We start from the raw sequence: 19389 nt of genomic DNA, 5'->3' as shown, positions 1-19389 counted from the left end.
TTCTGGTTGTCAACTTACACAAAAAATATAGAGCATTAGTTTGATTTATTAATTTCTTGCTTTGACATAGAACATTTTATTGCATATACTGATTTTTTTTTTGAATGAATGATAAACTTATTTGTTACACAATATATTGATTTTTTGACAACCTGAATTTGAATGTATAAGATTTCCTAATTATATAGTTTGGGACATCATATGTATAGCACAAACTTCAATGTCAAAGTTGTTGGTTGATGTTGGGATCGATTGTTGTCGGACAAATCCTCTCATTCAGAATTTATAAGCTCCAAAAAATAGTTTGGGTGAGATTAACAATTTCATTGATTTGACTCGAAACTATACACATGATAATGGAGCATCATGAATTCATGATGCATGGGATTGAATAGCCAACTACAGTAATTGGCTCGAATAAGCTAGGGAGATTCAAACCCACTTTACACTATCAATTGTATTTGTTTTCTTTCTCACGAAACGGTCTTCTTCTTTCGAATAGTCGAGACTTTCGAATTGAGGCCATATATAGGCCCATAGCACCTCTCGTACCATCTATTTCATCAGTTTATCTTAATTTTGAGAAATTCACAAAAACTAACTTTTATTACCCCAAAAAGAAAAGAGAAAAGCATAACTAATATTCTTACTTTCATAATTCCTATTTTCTATTTACTTAGGGTAACTAAAGTTGTATAAACGTAATTTACATACGTCGACAAAGAAAAAAAGAAAGAAAAAAAAGATCGAGACTCTGGAACAGAACTATCGAAATCTATGGGGTTTTCCTTCCGTCTCGGCGCCGTGACAGGAGGGCTGAGGAAGAAGAAGAAGAAGATGAGGTCGAAGGATGATGAACTGGACAGACCGAGAAAGAGAAGAAGAGTCATGGTCAGGCCCGATGCTAACAACTCATGCGGGTTTGAGAATCTCACCGAGGATCTATTGATGGAGATACTGGTGAAGTTATCGGCGAAAGAGGTGACGAGGTCGATGTGCGTCTCACAGCTCTGGTATAACGTAATCTCCTCCCGCTACTTTACCAACCTTTTCCTTGAATCACCATCATCCTCGAAACCACCACGTTTGCTCCTCTCTCTTGTGGACCATGAAGACCAGCGCAAGTATGCATTCCTCTCAACATCATCATCATCATCATCGCCGCGGCATGATCAGTCTGCCTCTGTACTAGACCAATATCTAGACATGCCCGGACTCCGAGGCTACTTCGTGAATGCTCTTCGTGGCTTGCTCTGTGTCAGACTTGGGAGAAAATTGCGAATCTGTAACCTCACCACCAAGCAGCGCGTGACTTTGCCCATCATAACATCAACACTTTTGGCTGAACCTAATGACAACAATATTTGGAGCTTTTTTGGTCACGAATCTGTTTACGATGAATACAAAGTGCTTAGCATAGTTTGGGATGTGAGCAAGGAAGACGGGACAGTTAGATGTGAGCATCAGGTGTTGGTACTTGGTCCTGGAGCTTCTTGGAGAAGCCCTTATACTACTAGTACCATTCCTCCTCATCGTCCTTTCTCACAAGGTATCTCCATCAACGGTGTTTTGTACTACGGAGCTTGGACTGATGCAAATAGATGTGTGGTTGTGAGTTTTAACTTGATTTCTGAAGAGTTCAGTTTGATTGAATTACCCGTTGAAGCTGGCATAGTCTGGCATACATATCGCTCTAACATTGTCAACTACCAAGGCAAGTTAGCTGTTTTTGATTACTCCCAACATGAGGCTAATGCAACTGTGGACCTGTGGGTTATGGAGGATGAGGGGAAGATGAATTGGTCTAACAAGACTCTGGTCTTCCCCCTTTCCAATATCAATTTTGTCCAAGGCGAGAGCTTGGGGATCCTAGGGACTGGCCATTGCAGAGAGATTAGGCTGGCAAAGACAAATCTCTTATCCTTTCAACCGAGACCTTTTGTCATTGATGATTTGAACAGGAACCAAATAACAAGAAGCTTTGAAATAAGCCGACCACCATATCTTTGCTTTTTGGGAATAAAAAAGGGTTTTCAATCCAATTTCTGGGAGGATGATATTGAGAGCATTTTGTATTTGGAGACCTAAATTATACCCTTGTAACTTCTTCTTGCTTTTTTTTTTTTGCCGCAACTGCTCTGACTCTGGCTCTGTTTCTGAGGAAGAGAGAGTGTATACTATTTAGGAGACGGAGGGGTAGATTTCATATATATAGAGAGAGAGTTTGTTTCGGTTGGATTTGAGATCGAAATGAACCAACCATTTCATTAATATGACTCGAAACTATACACATGATAATGAAGCGCTATGATGATGCATGGGCTTGAACTAGCCAACAAGTTAGCTCGAATAAGCTAGAGAAATTCAAACCCACATAAATCCATTATCTATTTCTAACCAAACGCTCTTCTTCTTTCGAATAGTCGAGACGATGGAGATTAGAATAAAGACCATATATAGCCCCGTACCACCTCTATAACACATCTATTTCAATTGATCTTTAAGAAATTCAGAAAAATGTATGCTATGAAAAAAAATAGTGTAAAATAAGCATGAATAATATAAAGCATTTTTTTTTTTTGGATATAGCTGACACCTCCATTCTCTGGATTTCCTAAACATCCATTAATCTAATATAAAGTAGTAAAATTACGTAACTTATTTTTAACTTTAAAGCCTTTTTCAATTTTTTTGTTTTTCAACTTTAAATAACAAACAAAAATATGTTACACGTAAGTAATAAATCGGTGGCGCCTTTCTTTTGTCCGTTTGACAAGTCTTGGCAACATATCCCCTTAGAATAACCGAACGTATACGGGCGAAAAGGCTAGGTAACTGAGTAAAGCATCGATCATGGAGTGTCTCGCGCCACTTCCAAGCTGAGGCGTCTTATGTAAACGTGAACCTCAAAAATCTTCACGATTTGTTTTAAAATAAAAGAAAAAATATATTGAATCATACATGAAAAAGAAATCAGAGATTATGCGATCATTGTTTCATAATTCTCTCGGTTGTATGTCAATCACTAAGCTCTAAAGATTTTCCGAGGAGATGGGAACATGCGGAGGAGTGAATCAAATAAGGCGGAGAAGAGACGGATGAAAGAGGAGGAGACACGGCGGAGGAACGAAGGGTTGGAGGAGGGAGTTGGAGTAGAAGGCTGTAGGTAAGCACACGCGGCTTGCTTTACAAGGCGGTTGCGGATCCTGATAGTTGGACCTGATGCAGCAGAGGTGACGGCAGGGGAATCGACGGTGGTAGAGGAGGATGGGAGAAGATCTTTAAGGGAGGTGTAATATGGGAGAGGATCATCTGAGGATTTGTTGACAGCAGAGACTAGCTCTAAGTCTAGGTTTCGTGAAACGTTTCTACGTTGGAGAAGAGAGAGATTCATCAAATTCTCAGCCTCCATTTTTGATCAAAGAGAGAGTGAGAAGATTTGGAAGTAATTTGGATATGAGCTAACAAGTTTATATATCAATCATCACGTTATTTTTATTTTTTTTTCATTTAAAAGTCAAAAAGGGACTATATTGTAAAGCGTGTTAATATAAATATTAAAACTGAGACATTATCTTTTGCTTTTTAGAATTAGAAATATATATCGAACAAAATGTTGGATAAATTGAAAAGGAGAGATGTAGTAGCAAACTAGCAATGCTAGATGGTTGGCAGCTGAACGCTCCAGTCACGATTACTTTCTATAATTCAAAGCAAAACAAAGACCATATTTTATTTTATCTTGATTTCTAAAAACAAGTGTGTCTGCCTTTTGGTACAAAATTGATTTTGTTCTTACTTTTTCTGAGTATGTTTACGATTGAAAATACATAACACACAAGCAATGTAATGCAAAACTAATTCATTCCACTATAAGTATTAATTATGTAATGTTTTTCTCTAAAAAATAGGTTTCCACTTTGAATAAGTCTCCCCAAATGAAGACGATTAGACGGCACATATATCACGGAAAGAGTTGAATAAAGTCAAAGCAAACATCACAAGAAAAGGGTCAAATAGGAGCGGCTTTGGCCCCATTTCACATGAATAATGTTTCATTGGTTCGCTTTTCCTTCCGTTATAGCTTTGTCAATATTGAGTTATCCTCCGATTAATACTCTCGGATGTTGCGTTATAAGTTGTATATCCATTCGAGAATACGAAAATACTCTCACATGTTGCTTCAACCTCTTTGCCCGACAGTCAATAATATCCGAAGCCCACTTTTATTTTGTGATTGAGCCGAAACAAACGAATGTGGGCCTATTCGATTTCTAAGAACACGACATGTCAAGAGAGTATCATTATAATCACCCCAATTAAAAGATAGCTTTATTGTAAATTTGTTACTACTGTTTCAATGAGAGAAGTAAAGGTAATTAATGATAAAGTCTTGTGAATTATATATTCTTTTTTATTTTATTTTTTTTGATGGTTCATCATTATTGTATACTTTTGATGTCCCTAACATTGTATTGCAAAAGGCTTCAAATACCATTTAGCTCGTATATGGGTTTACAATTTATTCACTTGCAAATTATGATCAAAATATGAATTTGCTTTTTTTTTTAGATTCTCATGTATACAATGGACTTTAGGACAAAATGGTAGTATTATGAGACCTTGAAAACGCGTATGTCCCACAAGGAGAAATACCTTTCTAAGCTTTTAAGGAACATCGATCATACTAACCATGAAGAAACTGAATTTGAATTGTATTATTGAAATGGTTGGCATTGGTAATATACTAACTAATATGGATAAAATGAAGGTCTAACAAAAGTCCCTTAGAGCTAAATCACTTTTATGCATAGGTAAAAATATTTAATTGATTAAAAATACTTTTTTGAGAAATACATAACCTCAAAACTTTTGCATCATTCTCCCGGCCGGTTTGCAATTTATCAAATGGTATTTTGGTTTTTTTTTTTCTGAACTATGACTTATAGAATAATCATAATGTCTTAGTTAAAGACGCATAGTTTCCACTAAATGGTCAAGTATTGTAATGTCCTAATTAAGACCCCTAAGGCCATATTTTAATGGCAGTCACCATTCTAGTTTTCAAAGAGAAAATTATACCAAAATTAAAGTTATCTATCAATATTTTGTTTTGATGTCAGAGCCAGCCGGGAGTTAGACGAAGCCAAAATAAAAAAATGGACTATATAAATTTTATTTATATAATGATTTTGCTGTTAGAAAAAGAAAAAAAAAATTCCCTCGTGCCTTCACTAATGGATTTTAAGCCACCAGACCACAAAAACCTTTTCCCAAAATTTGCCGAATATAAAAGATAATACCATCTGTTGCAAGCATATGCTTCGCTTATTTGCTGTCACGTTAGGGGTATCAGTGACGAAGGACAGTAATAAGAAGTGTGATAAGCCAGAATGTAATACAAGGTGTTTGTAACAGATCATATTTGTTTTTTTGATGTAAATCCGAGTGATAATCCAACGATATTAATACTAGTATTAAACACTGGAGTTACATATTTTAATGATTCTGTTATTGATTCTAATGATTAAAAGAAGCTAATAAATCAACGTTTAAAGTTAATATTTAAAACGCTAACATCGCTCGTTGGTGCTGTGATGGTAAACAAACATAATGTTACTACCAAAATTTAATATTGTCGTCAAACCAATAACGAACAAAATAAACACTTTTTTTTGGGTATGTTATTACTTATTAGTTATTATTGGTGACAAACAAAGCGAATATAATCCAAAACTAATTACAGACTAATGAAAAAGACAGCAAAACAAATTCAAGATTACGAAATAGAACTAGAGAGTGACTCTAAAACAATAGAAAAAGTTGAATTACTCTTGACATCGAATGTACCTATTACACACTTTACACATTACTTACCTTATCAACCAAATGTTGAACGTGATGTTCTTCAACATTATTCTAATTCATATTCTCAACTTCCCATATTCATAATCATAATTTTTTTTTTAAATGAAATCAAACTAATTTATCACAGCTTCTAAAAGTTAAGTATAAAGACAGAGATAATGAGCATTTTGAGCAAAATTAACTTTTCGACTTCTAAAGATAAAATCCACTTCAAATGTAGTAGAATCCCTAGTCAAAAATTAGTTATATTAAGATAACGATCAATATACGTAATATTAGCACTTTAATCGTTTATTACATACGAAGGTAGAATTTATCTTTTTGACTTACAGGAGTCTACGTGACGTCACGTCACCATACGATACAACAAGGCATAGACCACCATCACCGCTTGCGCTTGTCCCACCTTTGTACCTCCGTAATAAGTTAATTCACGTGTTTCTTAATTTTCCGCGGACAAACTATTATTAATCGTTCCTCTGAATCTTTTGTTCTTATTATATTTTGTGTTTTTGTCCCTTTCGTTCGATGCACTTGATATTTTTTCCCGTGATAGTTCTCAAATCTTTCTTCCCTTTTTCAACTATTTTACTATTTCTATTTGATTACAAACATGTGACCGGCCATGTTGGTAAATCAGTTTTTTTTTTTTTTTTTTTTTTTTGTATATTCGTGCAATGATATACCGTAAGTTGTTAAACTGCGGATCAGTATACGAATATTTAGAATTTAAAGTATGAATGTTCACATATTAGAGATGATTGAACATGCACATATATATGAAAAGTGGATTGGTATACATAAAAACAGCGGACAAAAATAACTTGCTATTTAGATGGGTGACGATGGCTACAAAAACAAAGCCTATTCCGTATGCAAATCATCTATACAATCATATACACATGTCCTGAAAAAAAACCATAAGCAAAAAAATTTGAATCTCTATATTAGTAAAAGAGAAGTACAAAACTGTAATCGGATCGAGTCAATTTTGCTAACAAATCCGAAATCAGAAATAGGATATTTAGCATATGGATTATCCGAATTTATTGGATATCTACTAGATATATATATATATATATATATATGTAGCATTAAATATTATCATGTTTCTAAAACTGTGGATTTCTAAAAATTATTTCCATATTTTTAGGTAACTATGTGATTAATTTCAGTTTTCGTAATATCCCAATTTACACGCGATTAATTATGCGAAACGTAATATTAGGAAATAAACTTTACCATGAATATTCGAGTTTCCTATAATAAATATTTAAACTTGGTAATCAATGTAAATACTGAATATTTAAACTTGTCAATCAATGTAACTATTTCCTTAGCTAATGTCGTTAATTATATAGGGGATTCATTAGTTGGGTTTAGGTATGGATATATAGCCAAAATTTTAAACAGTAATTACTTTTAAATAAACGAAATTAATTAAAAAATAACTACTATCCAAAATTTATAAAAATCCTTTAATGTTGTTACCGTACAAATCAAATTATCTTTAGTTTTGAATTAATTTCTTAGTTTTTTTTATAATAAAATTGTGATCTTATCAAAAAAATCTTAATATATATGATCTTATTACACCTAATTTATGATAATGATTAACAGAGAATAAATCATTTGCATTTTCAGATTATCTTTTTCTCATTTTTTGTTCTTATGGTTGTTCATCTATATATTATAGTAGAATTCATGATTTCTATGTTTGTTATTTTGAATTTTCATTGAGTGATTTACTATTCTCATTGTTTAGTACATATAAGCGTAGCTAATCTCTTTCATCTTATAATTTTTTCAGGTGTGTACAGAACAAACCGCTTCTCTTAAGGTAATAATATGCTTTTCTTACCTATTAAATAGGATTTGCATGCTATTTTTCCAATCACTTTTGATAGTTATTTGTTTAATTCATCTAGCTTTTATCAACAAGATATATGTGTTTGTAAGAATTTTTTAATTCAATATTATTATCATGTATATTAATGTTTTTCTTTTATTTTACAGGAACATAAAAAATTTGTAATTATATCAAACTCATGTTTATGTATACAATTTCATTAAAATACCTAATTATGATGAAAATTATGAGTATCAGACTGAATTAAAATTTATACTGAAATCTTTTTTATTTTATTGTTTTCAGGTTATCTTATCACAACTAATACACTAATGACCGATATTTAATTAAATAATTTATAGTGATAATGTTTTATTATTATTTTCAGGTTATTTTTTTAATCAAAACTCATTTTATTACCAATTTATTACCTTTTACGTTTTACTATTTTATCCAATCCAAATAAATATAGGATTCATCTTAATTAGCTATATTCTAATTCAACAGATTAATGTATCTGTAAATATTTCCCACGCTGTAGTATGGGTCAGATTCTAGTTCTTTTTGGTAAAACAAAAGTCATTTGGAAAAGTTTTTTTGTATTGTCCTTAATGAATATATAATAGAAACAATCAAAATGCTACTTGACGGAAACTTCAAAATTCATTGATTCTTCGAATGACGAACGTTATTTTGAAGGGTTCATAAAAGTGGTTGATTTCAAAGAAAAACCTATCTTTAAAATCATTTTTATTTATTCTTACTATACATATCGCACGCTAGAAAAACCCTTGAGATAGCTTTACTGTGAAATAAAAACCCCATATCCAATAGAACAGCAATTCCAAAGACATATTTTAAGAGTAAAAGAACAACACAACTCCTAATCAAAATAATAAAAAAGAACTGTTAAACCCTTCCGAAAAATCATTGGTTGAGCCGTTGAGCCTAACTAGGAAAGCTCTCGCTCACCATCTTCCAGATGTAACCTACATCACTGCTTTAGTTGAAGCATCTGTGTGTAGTTTTTATTTGTATATATACTCTTATAAAAGTATCATCATGATTAATTTTCTGATGTAGTAATATCACTTTTCATTATCGTATATACAACCATTTTTTCAATGGGCTTTGCTAATTGATTTCTTTGTTCACATATATAACTGATCACCTTAATGTATAATGGGTTAATTCTCTCTTTGTTTCTCTGTTCTCACTTTTTTTTTTATTTCTTTTTCTGCGTTTCTGATTTTTGTAGTTTTACCCGACTGTAGTGCCATAGTTGCTGGTCCATTCAACATAATAATAAGAAGTTAAAAAAAAATATTAAAAAATTCAGTTGACTATATCGTGTTGGTACATGTTCGTTCATATTTGTAAAACTATATATTATTTGGCTTGATCTGCTTACTCAAATTTACCACTTTATACTTACATTGTGTTTCTGCAATATGTAATGAACAGAAAACCTTTTTGTGTCAATTTTTTTTCTGCGACTATATATATATATTTCGCTGCTGCTGTATAAAATATATTGAATGGATCGTAGTCGCAAAATCACTGCAAGTTCATAGTTGTCAAAACGTTATTTTGCGTTAAATATAATTATTGACTTTTATTGCTCCTCTTTCATCAGTATGGTTATCTGTTTTACTATGTGCATTAATAAGTCACTAAAAATGTTTGAAAGGAAAGCCATTAAAAATGTTTGTTTTATAACTGTTTGCCACTTTTGAAAGTGTAAAGGTCACATAGTTTATAAGGGTCAACAAATATACATGTGGTCGATTACTCACACCTATTGTATCTATGCTTTTATTTGGTCAATCGATTTTGTAAAGTCGAAGTTCATGTTACGATTTATTTTTCTATTCAAGTTTTATATCAATCTATACGCAAAAATCACATAAGAAAAAACAAGAACATTGAGTATATTACGAATCACAAATAATCTGGATCTTTATGTAGTTGTGTACTTGTGTAAATATGGAGAAAAACACGTAATTAGTTAAATTGGTGACAAAAGTTGTTGATTTTTTTTCTACTTTATGAATTTAATTTAAAGTAATAAAGTTTGGACCTCATTCCAAATTAGAATAAAAACCAGATAAATGGATTTAATTAGAGCAACGTGTAAATTGGTTAGAGAAGGAATGCATTAATAAATATGCATCACATGATATTGTAAATGGGTTTAGGAGCCACTTGAGCGATCACATGGCCTATCAATCCAACCCCAATTAATTGAAAAAAGAGTGTCTCTATTGTGATTTCCCACTGTTCTTTCATTTTCTTTGTGCTGTATATTTATTTAAAAAAATCAACGATATGTGCATGCAACTTTAGCATTATTAGTTCTATAATTAGAATTTGGATTTCAATAATTAATTGTACAGGGAATATCATTAATCAACACACATACATTCACAAAATTCCATACCATAGGCATTTTTCTATAAATACAAATATGTCCTGGCTGGCTCTGATTCATATCTACGTATACAGAGACGTATAATGTCGACGATACAAAAATACATTTCCACGTACTTACGATACAAAAATACATTTCCACGTACTTATTGTAAAAACAAGACACATAATATATAATCAACTTTGAATTAATTCTAAAACATTTTTTTTTTTATAAAAAAAAAAAAGGAAGGAAGAAGAAAGTCACAGAGATCGAACATGATTCTCTCCACTTTCCACTTCTTTGTCTTCTTCTTTCTCCTTCTTTACTTACTTAACCCATAAGCCATCAAACCCCCAAAACACAAAACGCAAAACACAAACAATGTCTTCTCCTCTCTTCTTCTTGTTCCTTATCTTCTTCCTCTCCATCGTCTCCGCCGTCAAATTACCTCTCTCTCCCTTCTCCCACTCCGACCACTCACTTCCTAAAGATCCTTACCTCTCTCTCCGCCGCCTCGCCGACTCATCGATAGCTAGAGCATATAAGCTCAAACATGGCACATCCGTTAAACCCGACGAAGACGCTCTCTCCTCCGCTTCCACAGCCTCCGCCGCAACCGTCGTGAAATCCCCACTTTCTGCGAAAAGCTACGGCGGCTACTCGGTCTCCCTGAGCTTCGGCACGCCGTCTCAAGCAATCCCGTTCGTTTTCGATACCGGAAGCAGTCTCGTTTGGTTCCCTTGTACCTCGAGGTACCTCTGCTCCGGCTGCAACTTCTCGGGTTTGGATCCGACCCGAATCCCTAGATTTTTCCCCAAGAACTCTTCCTCTTCCCGAATCATCGGGTGTCAGAATCGGAAATGCCAGTTTCTATTCGGAGCCAATCTTAAATGCCCAGGATGTGACCCGAATACCCGAAACTGCACCGTCCCTTGTCCGCCGTACATTCTCCAATACGGATTAGGATCAACGGCTGGAGTTTTATTATCCGAAACACTTGATATCCCGGATCTAACCGTACCCAATTTCGTAGTCGGATGCTCAATTCTCTCGACCCGACAACCCGCTGGTATCGCCGGGTTTGGACGAGGACCCGAGTCGCTTCCTTCTCAGATGAAACTCAAAAGATTCTCTCACTGTTTGGTTTCTCGCCGGTACGACGATACCAACGTAACCACGGATCTTGATCTCGATGCCGGGTCGGGTCATAACTCCGGGTCGAAAACCCCGGGTCTTAGCTACACGCCGTTTCGGAAAAACCCCAAAGTCTCAAACGCAGCGTTTCTCGGGTACTACTACCTCAATCTCCGGCGAATCTACGTCGGGAAGAAGCAGGTGAAGATCCCGTACAAGTTTCTCGTGCCGGCAACAAACGGTAACGGAGGATCCATCGTTGATTCCGGATCCACATTCACGTTCATGGAGCGACCCGTGTTTAGCCTCGTCGCCGAAGAATTCGCGGCGCAGTTGTCGAACTACACCCGCGAGAAAGACGTGGAGAAGGTCACCGGAATCGGACCGTGTTTTAACATCGCCGGGAAAGGAGACGTGGAGATCCCGGAGCTGATTTTTGTGTTTAAAGGTGGAGCAAAGATGGAGTTGCCGTTAGCTAATTTTTTCACGTTCGTTGGGAGCACTGATACTGTTTGTCTCACGGTGGTTTCCGATAACACTGTGAATCCCTCCGGCGGGACTGGTCCGGCGATTATACTGGGGAGTTTCCAGCAGCAGAACTATTTAGTTGAATACGATTTGGAAAATGACAGGTTTGGGTTCGCCAAGAAGAGGTGTAGCCCTTGAGATTCCAGGGGTAAATTTGGAAATTTTACTTGATGAAGATCAATTTTTATGTTTTTTTTTCCGAAAAAAAAATAGAGGGTGTTTAAATGTTTATAAATTGTGACAAAAATATGTAAGAGAAGTAAAAATAAAATTTAACTGTTTTTTTTCATATGCTAAAATTGTCGACGCTAGACATTATTATCAAATAACAGTGATGATTGCACACGTCGATGTCTATTGATCAAAAATAACGAAACAACCACTAATTTATTCACTAATTATATAATGGTATTGTTTTTTATAAATTTTATTCTTGTGAAACAAAACATTGTTAGTACATATCCACGTATACTAAAGGTCCAAAAGTAAAACCTTTTTAGTCCATTTAATAAAGTTCGAATAAAACAGGAATTAGTAGCTTGGAATTTATCATTGCGCATGACATTGTTCACAGTGTGAGGATGCATGAACCAACTTCAAAACATTTCATGGCTATCAAAACAGAGATGTCAGCTTTTGATAGAATGGAGTGGAGCTATTAAAAGCTCTGCTAATGGCGATAGGATTCCATCAAAGATGGATAAGCTGGGTTATGATGTGTGTCACCACAGTTTTATATTCCGTTTTAATAAATGGTTAAGCATTTGGGATGATAACTCCAAAAAGAAGACTGCCAAAAGGGGACCCCTTTCTCCTTTCCTCTTCGATTTATGCACTGAAGGTTTAACTCATCTCCTGAATAAAACAGCGCTTGAAGGTCGAATTTCAAATCTTCAATTCACTTTGGATGGGCCCTCGATCCATCATTTATTATTTGCAGATGACAACCTCTTTGTTTGTCGGGCAGAAGAAAACCATTGTGAAGCACTTCAACAGATTCTGCAGAGTTATGGTCGAGCTATTGGTCAAACTATCAACCTGGCTAAATCTTCTATCACCTTCGGAGCAAAGGTTGAGGAGAGAGCCAAAGATTTGATCAAATTCAAATTGAACATTCCCAATGAAGGGGGAGCAGGATCATACTTAGGCTTACCAGAATGTTTTAGTGGCTCCAAAGCAGATATGCTAGCCTACATCCATGAAAGAATGAAGAACAAATTCTCTGGTTGGTTTGCTAGATCACTATCTCAAGAAAGGAAAGAGATTTTGATTAAATCAGTGGCGATGGCAATGCCAATTTATGCTATGTCCTGTTTTAAACTGCCTAAGTCCACCTGCTCAACTCTCTCAAGTGCCATGTCTGATTTCTCGTGGAGTAATATGGAGAACCAAAAGAAGATTCATTGGGTTTCTTGGAATAAGCTATGTCTTTCCAAGGATCAAGGTGGTATGGGTTTTAAAGACATTGAAGTTTTCAATCAAGCTTTGTTGGCGAAGCAGGCTTGGAGACTCCTTCACCAACCGAATAGTCTCTTCTCCCTTTTCATGAAGAGCAGATACTTCGCTGAGGACCACTTTCTCAACGCCCCTCTCAGACCTAGACCCTTTTTTGCTTGGTGGAGTATTCTGTTTGGTAGAGAATTGTTAATCAAAGGCTTGCGATTTTGTATTGGGAATGGAGCTTCTACAAATGTCTGGACAGGACAATGGCTATTGGATGGTCAAATGAGAGCCCCCCTAATGAAGAATATCCTTGTCGATCTGGAGCTCAAGGTGAAAAGTCTTATAGATCCGTTAACCAAAGGGTGGAACCTTAATGCCCTGCATGAACATTTCTTTCCGAGGGATATTGCCTTAATTCGCAAACTCAAGCATGTGGTGTCTTCCCCGGATTATTATTGTTGGCAACACAACAAGAGTGGTGAATACTCGGTTTGCTCAGTATATTGGCTAGCAGCTCAGGAGCGTCATGATGAGCTTATCCAAGAGACCTCTTGGCAGCCTTCGCTAAATAGTATAAAGGAGAAGATCTGGGATTCTTTAGCTCCAACCAAACTCAAAATCTTCATTTGGAAGGCACTAAGCGGAGCACTCCCAGTGGCCGAAAGACTTATGACCAGGGGGATACACATAGACTCAAGATGCCAAATTTGCGGAATGGAGGGAGAATCGTTAAATCATTTGTTATTCATCTGTCCTGTAGCTCGACAGGTTTGGGCTCTCTCTGATATACCCTCTCCAGAATCGGGTTTTCTTGAAAACTCTCTCTATCAAAACCTGTACTTTGTGTTGATGCTAGCAAAGAAGGCCACAAGCGAAGGAAATGTGAGGCGTACAATCCCTTGGATCCTTTGGAATCTTTGGAAAAACCGCAACAATTTAGTTTTTGAAGGTCGGGCCTTTATGATCCCTCAAATGATAGAGAAGATAAAGGAAGACTCGGCGCAATGGTTCCTAGCACAGGGAAGAGGTTCAACGAGAAATCTATCATGGAAAAATCTCAAAACCTCCCTGGAGATCACCGGATAGATCATGGCTTAAATGCAACTTCGTCTTCTCCTGGAATAGAGATAAAAAGCTCGGAGGAGCGTCCTAGGTTCTCAGAAATTACAAATGTACGGTTCTGCTCCATTCTAGGAAAGCTTTTAGTAGAATGGATACAAAACTGGAAACGGAATTGGAATGTTGGCTATGGGTACTCGAAAGTCTTAGAAGCCTTAAGATTAAGCTAGTTATATTAGCAGTTGAGGCTACATACTTGATGCAGGCCATACAAAGACCAGAAGCTTGGCCATCTTTTAAATTCCACTCTGAAACTTTGCTTTTGGCTTTACAACTGTTACTTTTTTGGAAAATACAAAAAGAGGATAGAAGCGCTAACACAAGAGCATTCTTGATTGCTCAAAGCGTTACAAAAGAGGATCAGTTACAATCATATATAGCAGCTGGGCACCCACGGTGGTTGCATGAGCTTTTCACTCAAGAGAGTCTCATTACTCCTTAGTAATGTCTTTTTGAATTCTCTTGTTTTAGCTGTGTTGATTGTTTAAGATCCTTATTTTTTGGAGATATACTAACTAAGGGCTCTGTACCTTGTAAATACTTCCAGAAGCTTAATATATGAATCATTCAGTCGAAAAAAAAAAAAAAAGCTTGGAATTTATAACCCATTTTCACAAATTGTTTTTGATGACAATTCAGGCAACTATATAGTAGAATCGGTTCACAAAATGTTCGGTTTAATGAAAAATTGGAGAATTGTAAAAGGAGGCAATAAGCAATGCACGAATAAAACATTACTTTTTCTTATTCTTTTGTCAAATATTGTAAAGCAATGGCACCTTCCTATATCCTAATCATGCCATGCCATGCCAGCTCACGAAAAGTCCATAGATTAAGATATTTTGTAAAGACCAAACCTAATTAATGAGGTTCCGATTGGTTTCATTGTTCTGGCGCGCGCGATCAGTGTAATTTTTGTTTGGTCAGTGTAATGAATGAACCAATGTGACTTTATTTTGTTTTTCATTGTCAACAAGTGTAATGAATGTGATTAAGAAGATTACATTTGGAGTAATGTAACCATTGCACTTAGTTGCGGCCGACCGACTAAAAAAAAAAAGTGGGACACACTATTAGCCAAAATGCAGCTGGATGGATCTCCTTCAATCTGAAAACTGCTGGTCCAAAGAAATAGAAGATAAGCTTACAGACCATGACCATTTTCATAAATCTGCCATAAATAAAAGTTCATAATTTCTAACAAAAAAGTGCAGCATCTTCAATCTATATTATCTTTCCATTTACTCACTTGCATATGCATACATTTAAAATTTTTAAATTCAACAAGATGATATTGATAGATATACACACTAGTACACCAAACCACTAACCTATAAATTTTGATTAAGAACAAAATAATCGAAAGGCCACATTTTTAATTTATATAAAGATCAAGTATCGGATAACAAGCTGTTTTTTACTTTGGAACTCATAATCCTACAAACCTGTATCTATCTATATATATAAAAAAAGGTTCGGAGCACATTTTTATTTTAAAATCCTTTTTTCAGATATTACAAACCATATTTTATGCATGTAAGCATCGTGCAATTTTATAAGATACAATACATTAATTTTGTAAATATGTTTTGAATTAAATAGCAGGAGGTGTTGATATTATAATAATCAATCGCAAAAAGGAAAATAATGATCCCCATAAAAGCAAACTAGAAAGTTTTATCTGGAAGCTGTCTTTATACCGTTAATGGGCCTTAACTTGTGGGCTTCATCCCTTATGTTTAAATTTAACCAAACAAGCCCAAAGCTTGACGGGCGCGGACGCGAAGGATCATACAAGCGAAACGGTCGAGCAAGGGTTTCGTCTTTCTGATCAGATCAAATCGTCGCCGGCGCATTTCTCCGGCATTTACTTACTTACAAGGTTCATCAACAGCCTTCTCTCGCTTCTCAAGTATTTCTTCTCAATTTTTTTAATTATTTTATTAGTAGCAAATTTAATAATTACAAACCCTACGGTTCTCCTCTGAACATTGTCGGTTTTGGGATTCCGTAACAAAAAAAAAACATGAATTATGCAATGATCCTAATTTTTTTTTTATTGGGCTTTTGAGATTGCATTTGTTCATGGGGCTTGTTCTCAGTTTGCTTAGTTACCTCACAATTTAAGTTAGTTTTTAAGCTCATGCCACTTACTTGATTGGTTCAATATTGAGATCTTTAGCTGTTTGTATGTGGTTAGATCAAATGTGCACGCTGTCTAGCTCGAGACGAGCCTGAATCCACAGTGTTCATAATGATTCTAGCAAATAATTAGAAATTTTTGTTTTGATGTTTGGTATGTTCATCATTGTTAGCTAGTACGATATATACTACAGAACTTGACTTGTAGTAATTTTATTTTGTTACAAGTAAGTAGTAACCAAGCTGTTTTTGATTTTTGTTGGGGGCTTTTATTTTTTTAGAACAAATTTTGGTATGATTTGTGAATATACTTGTTTGCATAGTGAGTTATATCTTCGAGAGGATAGGTGGCCCATGAAATTCAAATTCCAGACGGATGCTCACTGCATACGCTAGATCTCTTCGACATTATATGGATTCACATATTTATCCAATGATATGATATGATCTGATACTTGTGCGGCGCTGCTAAGATTAAAACCCTTGGAAAATCTAGGGAACAAGTGATGAAGAATATATCCCACAGTTTTAGATTCTTAAAGGAACACTGAAATATATTTGAAACAAAACGAACCTTTTTTTTTTAGATTGTGGGATCAATAAGTCATGTTGTTATGCAAGGCAAAGAAATAGTTTTGTGAATAAAGAAACATGTTGTGAATAAAGGTCAGAACATTAGATTAAGAAGGCTGTCATGTCAAAGTTAGGACAACTTTTCTCCATTCCTCCTTTAATCTTTGAAGTTTATCTCTTTCTTTCTTAAAGTTAGGCGCCATCCAAAGGAGAATTATGCCTTAAACTATTCCCATATATCTCTCTTTCTCTTTGCTACTTCTATTCTTTTTTTCCCCCACATGGCCACACCCAGGAGAATAAAGATGCTTATTTTGAATTAGAGCTAGAAACCAAATTGGAGTCCCTTTTGAGTAGATAATCCCATATATATATTGGTTTTCTATATACTTGATTTTATGATAAGAGTGCCTTATTTTAGTATTATTTTAAAGAATTCTAGACGCACTCTTCTATTGTATGTGTTCTCATGAAAACGCCTGGAAAAGGGTTTGATTTGATAGAAACCACTGGGCAAAGTCATGCAGAAAAGACACAGAAAAACCACGTATGAGTTTTAAAATTCATGCAAGATTTAAAACCAGTTTCTCACTTTAACTCAAGACAAGCAATATGTACCTTACTTTTTTTCTTAAGATATTCTGGTGCAAAACATTTTGTATAAGGCCAAATTCATTCAAAAGCTGATATTACATTAACTCAAACGTTTATAAAGTGGGATGGAGAGACTCTCTTAGGATTTCCGATGTATCTTTCTTGCGAACATAAGTGCTTTAGAATCATCTGGGGTCTGGTCTTGGTTAAAGTGTTCACATTTTGACCATCCTCGTCACACACTTTCTTGAAAGGGTAGGTTTACACAAATGACTTTCCCTTCTTTATTTTGTGACAGAAGCTGGATGTTTCTGTCGAACCAAACAAAGTTAGTTGATTTTGATTAATTAGAGGAGAAAAGTTTTGATTGGGTGTGCCAGAAGAAACCATCTATATTCCTTTGCTTTCTTTCGTTCAAAACACTTTTGCATTCAAATGATTTTGGTCTCACCTTTGTGTGTCTTTTGGGGTTTAGACAAAGCCATTTCTTTTCTTTTTCCACTAATAAACGCGTAATGCATGAAAGAAACAATTAGCGAGTTTGTATTTGTTTTCAAATTTTGCTGTTTGATCTTACACGCTAGTTTCAGTTTAATGTGAAACAAGCAAATTCTACTCAGTAAGTAATTTTAAAAATCTGATGCAAAATATTCTGTGTGAGTAAAAGGCTAAACTCTTCAAAAGTTGATGTCTACATTTGCTAAAACTTTAGCAAGTGGGCTGGAGAGATGGGTTGATTTCACATTCTGTTCTTCTCGTAAACGCAAGCGCTTTAGAATCATTTGGGGTCTGATCCTTGTTAAAGCATTCACATTTGACTGTTTTGGTCATGTACACTTTCTTGAAAGGACTGGTTTATGCAAATGGATTTTTCTTTTGTGGTAGAGGTTGAATCTTAGTTAGGGCAAAAAAAGTTTGCTAATTTTATTTAAAGGAGAAAAGGGTTTTTGATTGGGTGTGCCTGAAGCAACCATATATATTCCTTGGCTCTCATCATTCAAGAACGCTTTTGCGTTCAAATGATTTTTGGTCTCACTTTGGATCTCTTTTGGGTCTAAGCTAATAAACAAATTAAAGCTCCTTTCCTTTTTTTTTTTTTTTCTGTCTCAAATGCAGACAGCGAGGAAGAAACAGTTTGTGAGTTTGTGTTTATTCTCACAACTTTCCTCTTTGGTCCCACAAATCCTTTGTAACTAAGCATGTATGCACATATATGTGATCTACTTGGAGTAACCTCATGAAGACCCGTAATATCAACCAAGGGCATTTAGAAACCTAATGTATTCCCTGGTATTGATCTATGTGTTCTGATACATTAACGTGCTGAATATTAAGTGTCCTATTAGCATTCATGATAAATAGAAGAATAAAGCTCTCTTGTAAATGGTGACCTTATGTTCATGATATTTCTATATAGTCTTTTGGGTCATAACTTGGACTTCTTTGACCAAAAAATGCATATGCTTTTCCTTAATATAATGATTATAAGATCATTTCTCTCTTTGTTTCATGGCACAACATTCTCATATTTACCCCATTTTGAGTTGATACATATATGCATGGGTAAATGATACTTTAGCTTCTTTTGTAGAAGCATTGGGTGAGTAAGTGAGTGTAATAGTACCTGTTGCAGAGAATAGTGGCTTTCAGGTGAAGGCTTACATAAAAACAAGTAAAAAGCTGAAAAAAGATGATTGGGGAATGAAAGGAAGATTTCTTGTTTCTT

The 19389-nt window shown here is 35.1% G+C and overlaps 2 protein-coding genes and 1 pseudogene across 3 annotated transcripts; 2 read left to right on the top strand and 1 right to left on the bottom strand.

Moving 5' to 3' along the window:
* Positions 1-777: 777 nt before the first annotated feature.
* Positions 778-3441, top strand: LOC147942804 (putative F-box protein At3g52320 pseudogene; annotated as a pseudogene). The gene has a single exon (XR_015559230.1). The product of XR_015559230.1 is annotated as a putative F-box protein At3g52320 pseudogene (transcript).
* Positions 2531-3445, bottom strand: LOC104791506 (uncharacterized). Its single transcript, XM_010517414.3, has one exon. The coding sequence runs from the start codon at positions 3410-3412 to the stop codon at positions 3026-3028; it is 387 nt and encodes a 128-aa protein (XP_010515716.1). The 5' UTR covers positions 3413-3445; the 3' UTR covers positions 2531-3025.
* Positions 3446-10212: 6767 nt separating this feature from the next.
* LOC104791505 (putative aspartyl protease At4g16563) lies at positions 10213-12081 on the top strand. The gene has a single exon (XM_010517413.3). The coding sequence runs from the start codon at positions 10512-10514 to the stop codon at positions 11928-11930; it is 1419 nt and encodes a 472-aa protein (XP_010515715.2). The 5' UTR covers positions 10213-10511; the 3' UTR covers positions 11931-12081.
* The last annotated feature ends 7308 nt before the right edge of the window (positions 12082-19389 follow it).

This window comes from Camelina sativa, chromosome 6 (genome assembly GCF_030686135.1).
Source record: "Camelina sativa cultivar CO46 ecotype springtype chromosome 6, ASM3068613v1".
In the NCBI taxonomy this organism is placed as follows: domain Eukaryota; kingdom Viridiplantae; phylum Streptophyta; class Magnoliopsida; order Brassicales; family Brassicaceae; genus Camelina; species Camelina sativa.
Note: the sequence above shows the minus strand (reverse complement) of the source record. Positions and strands in the feature narration are given on the sequence as shown.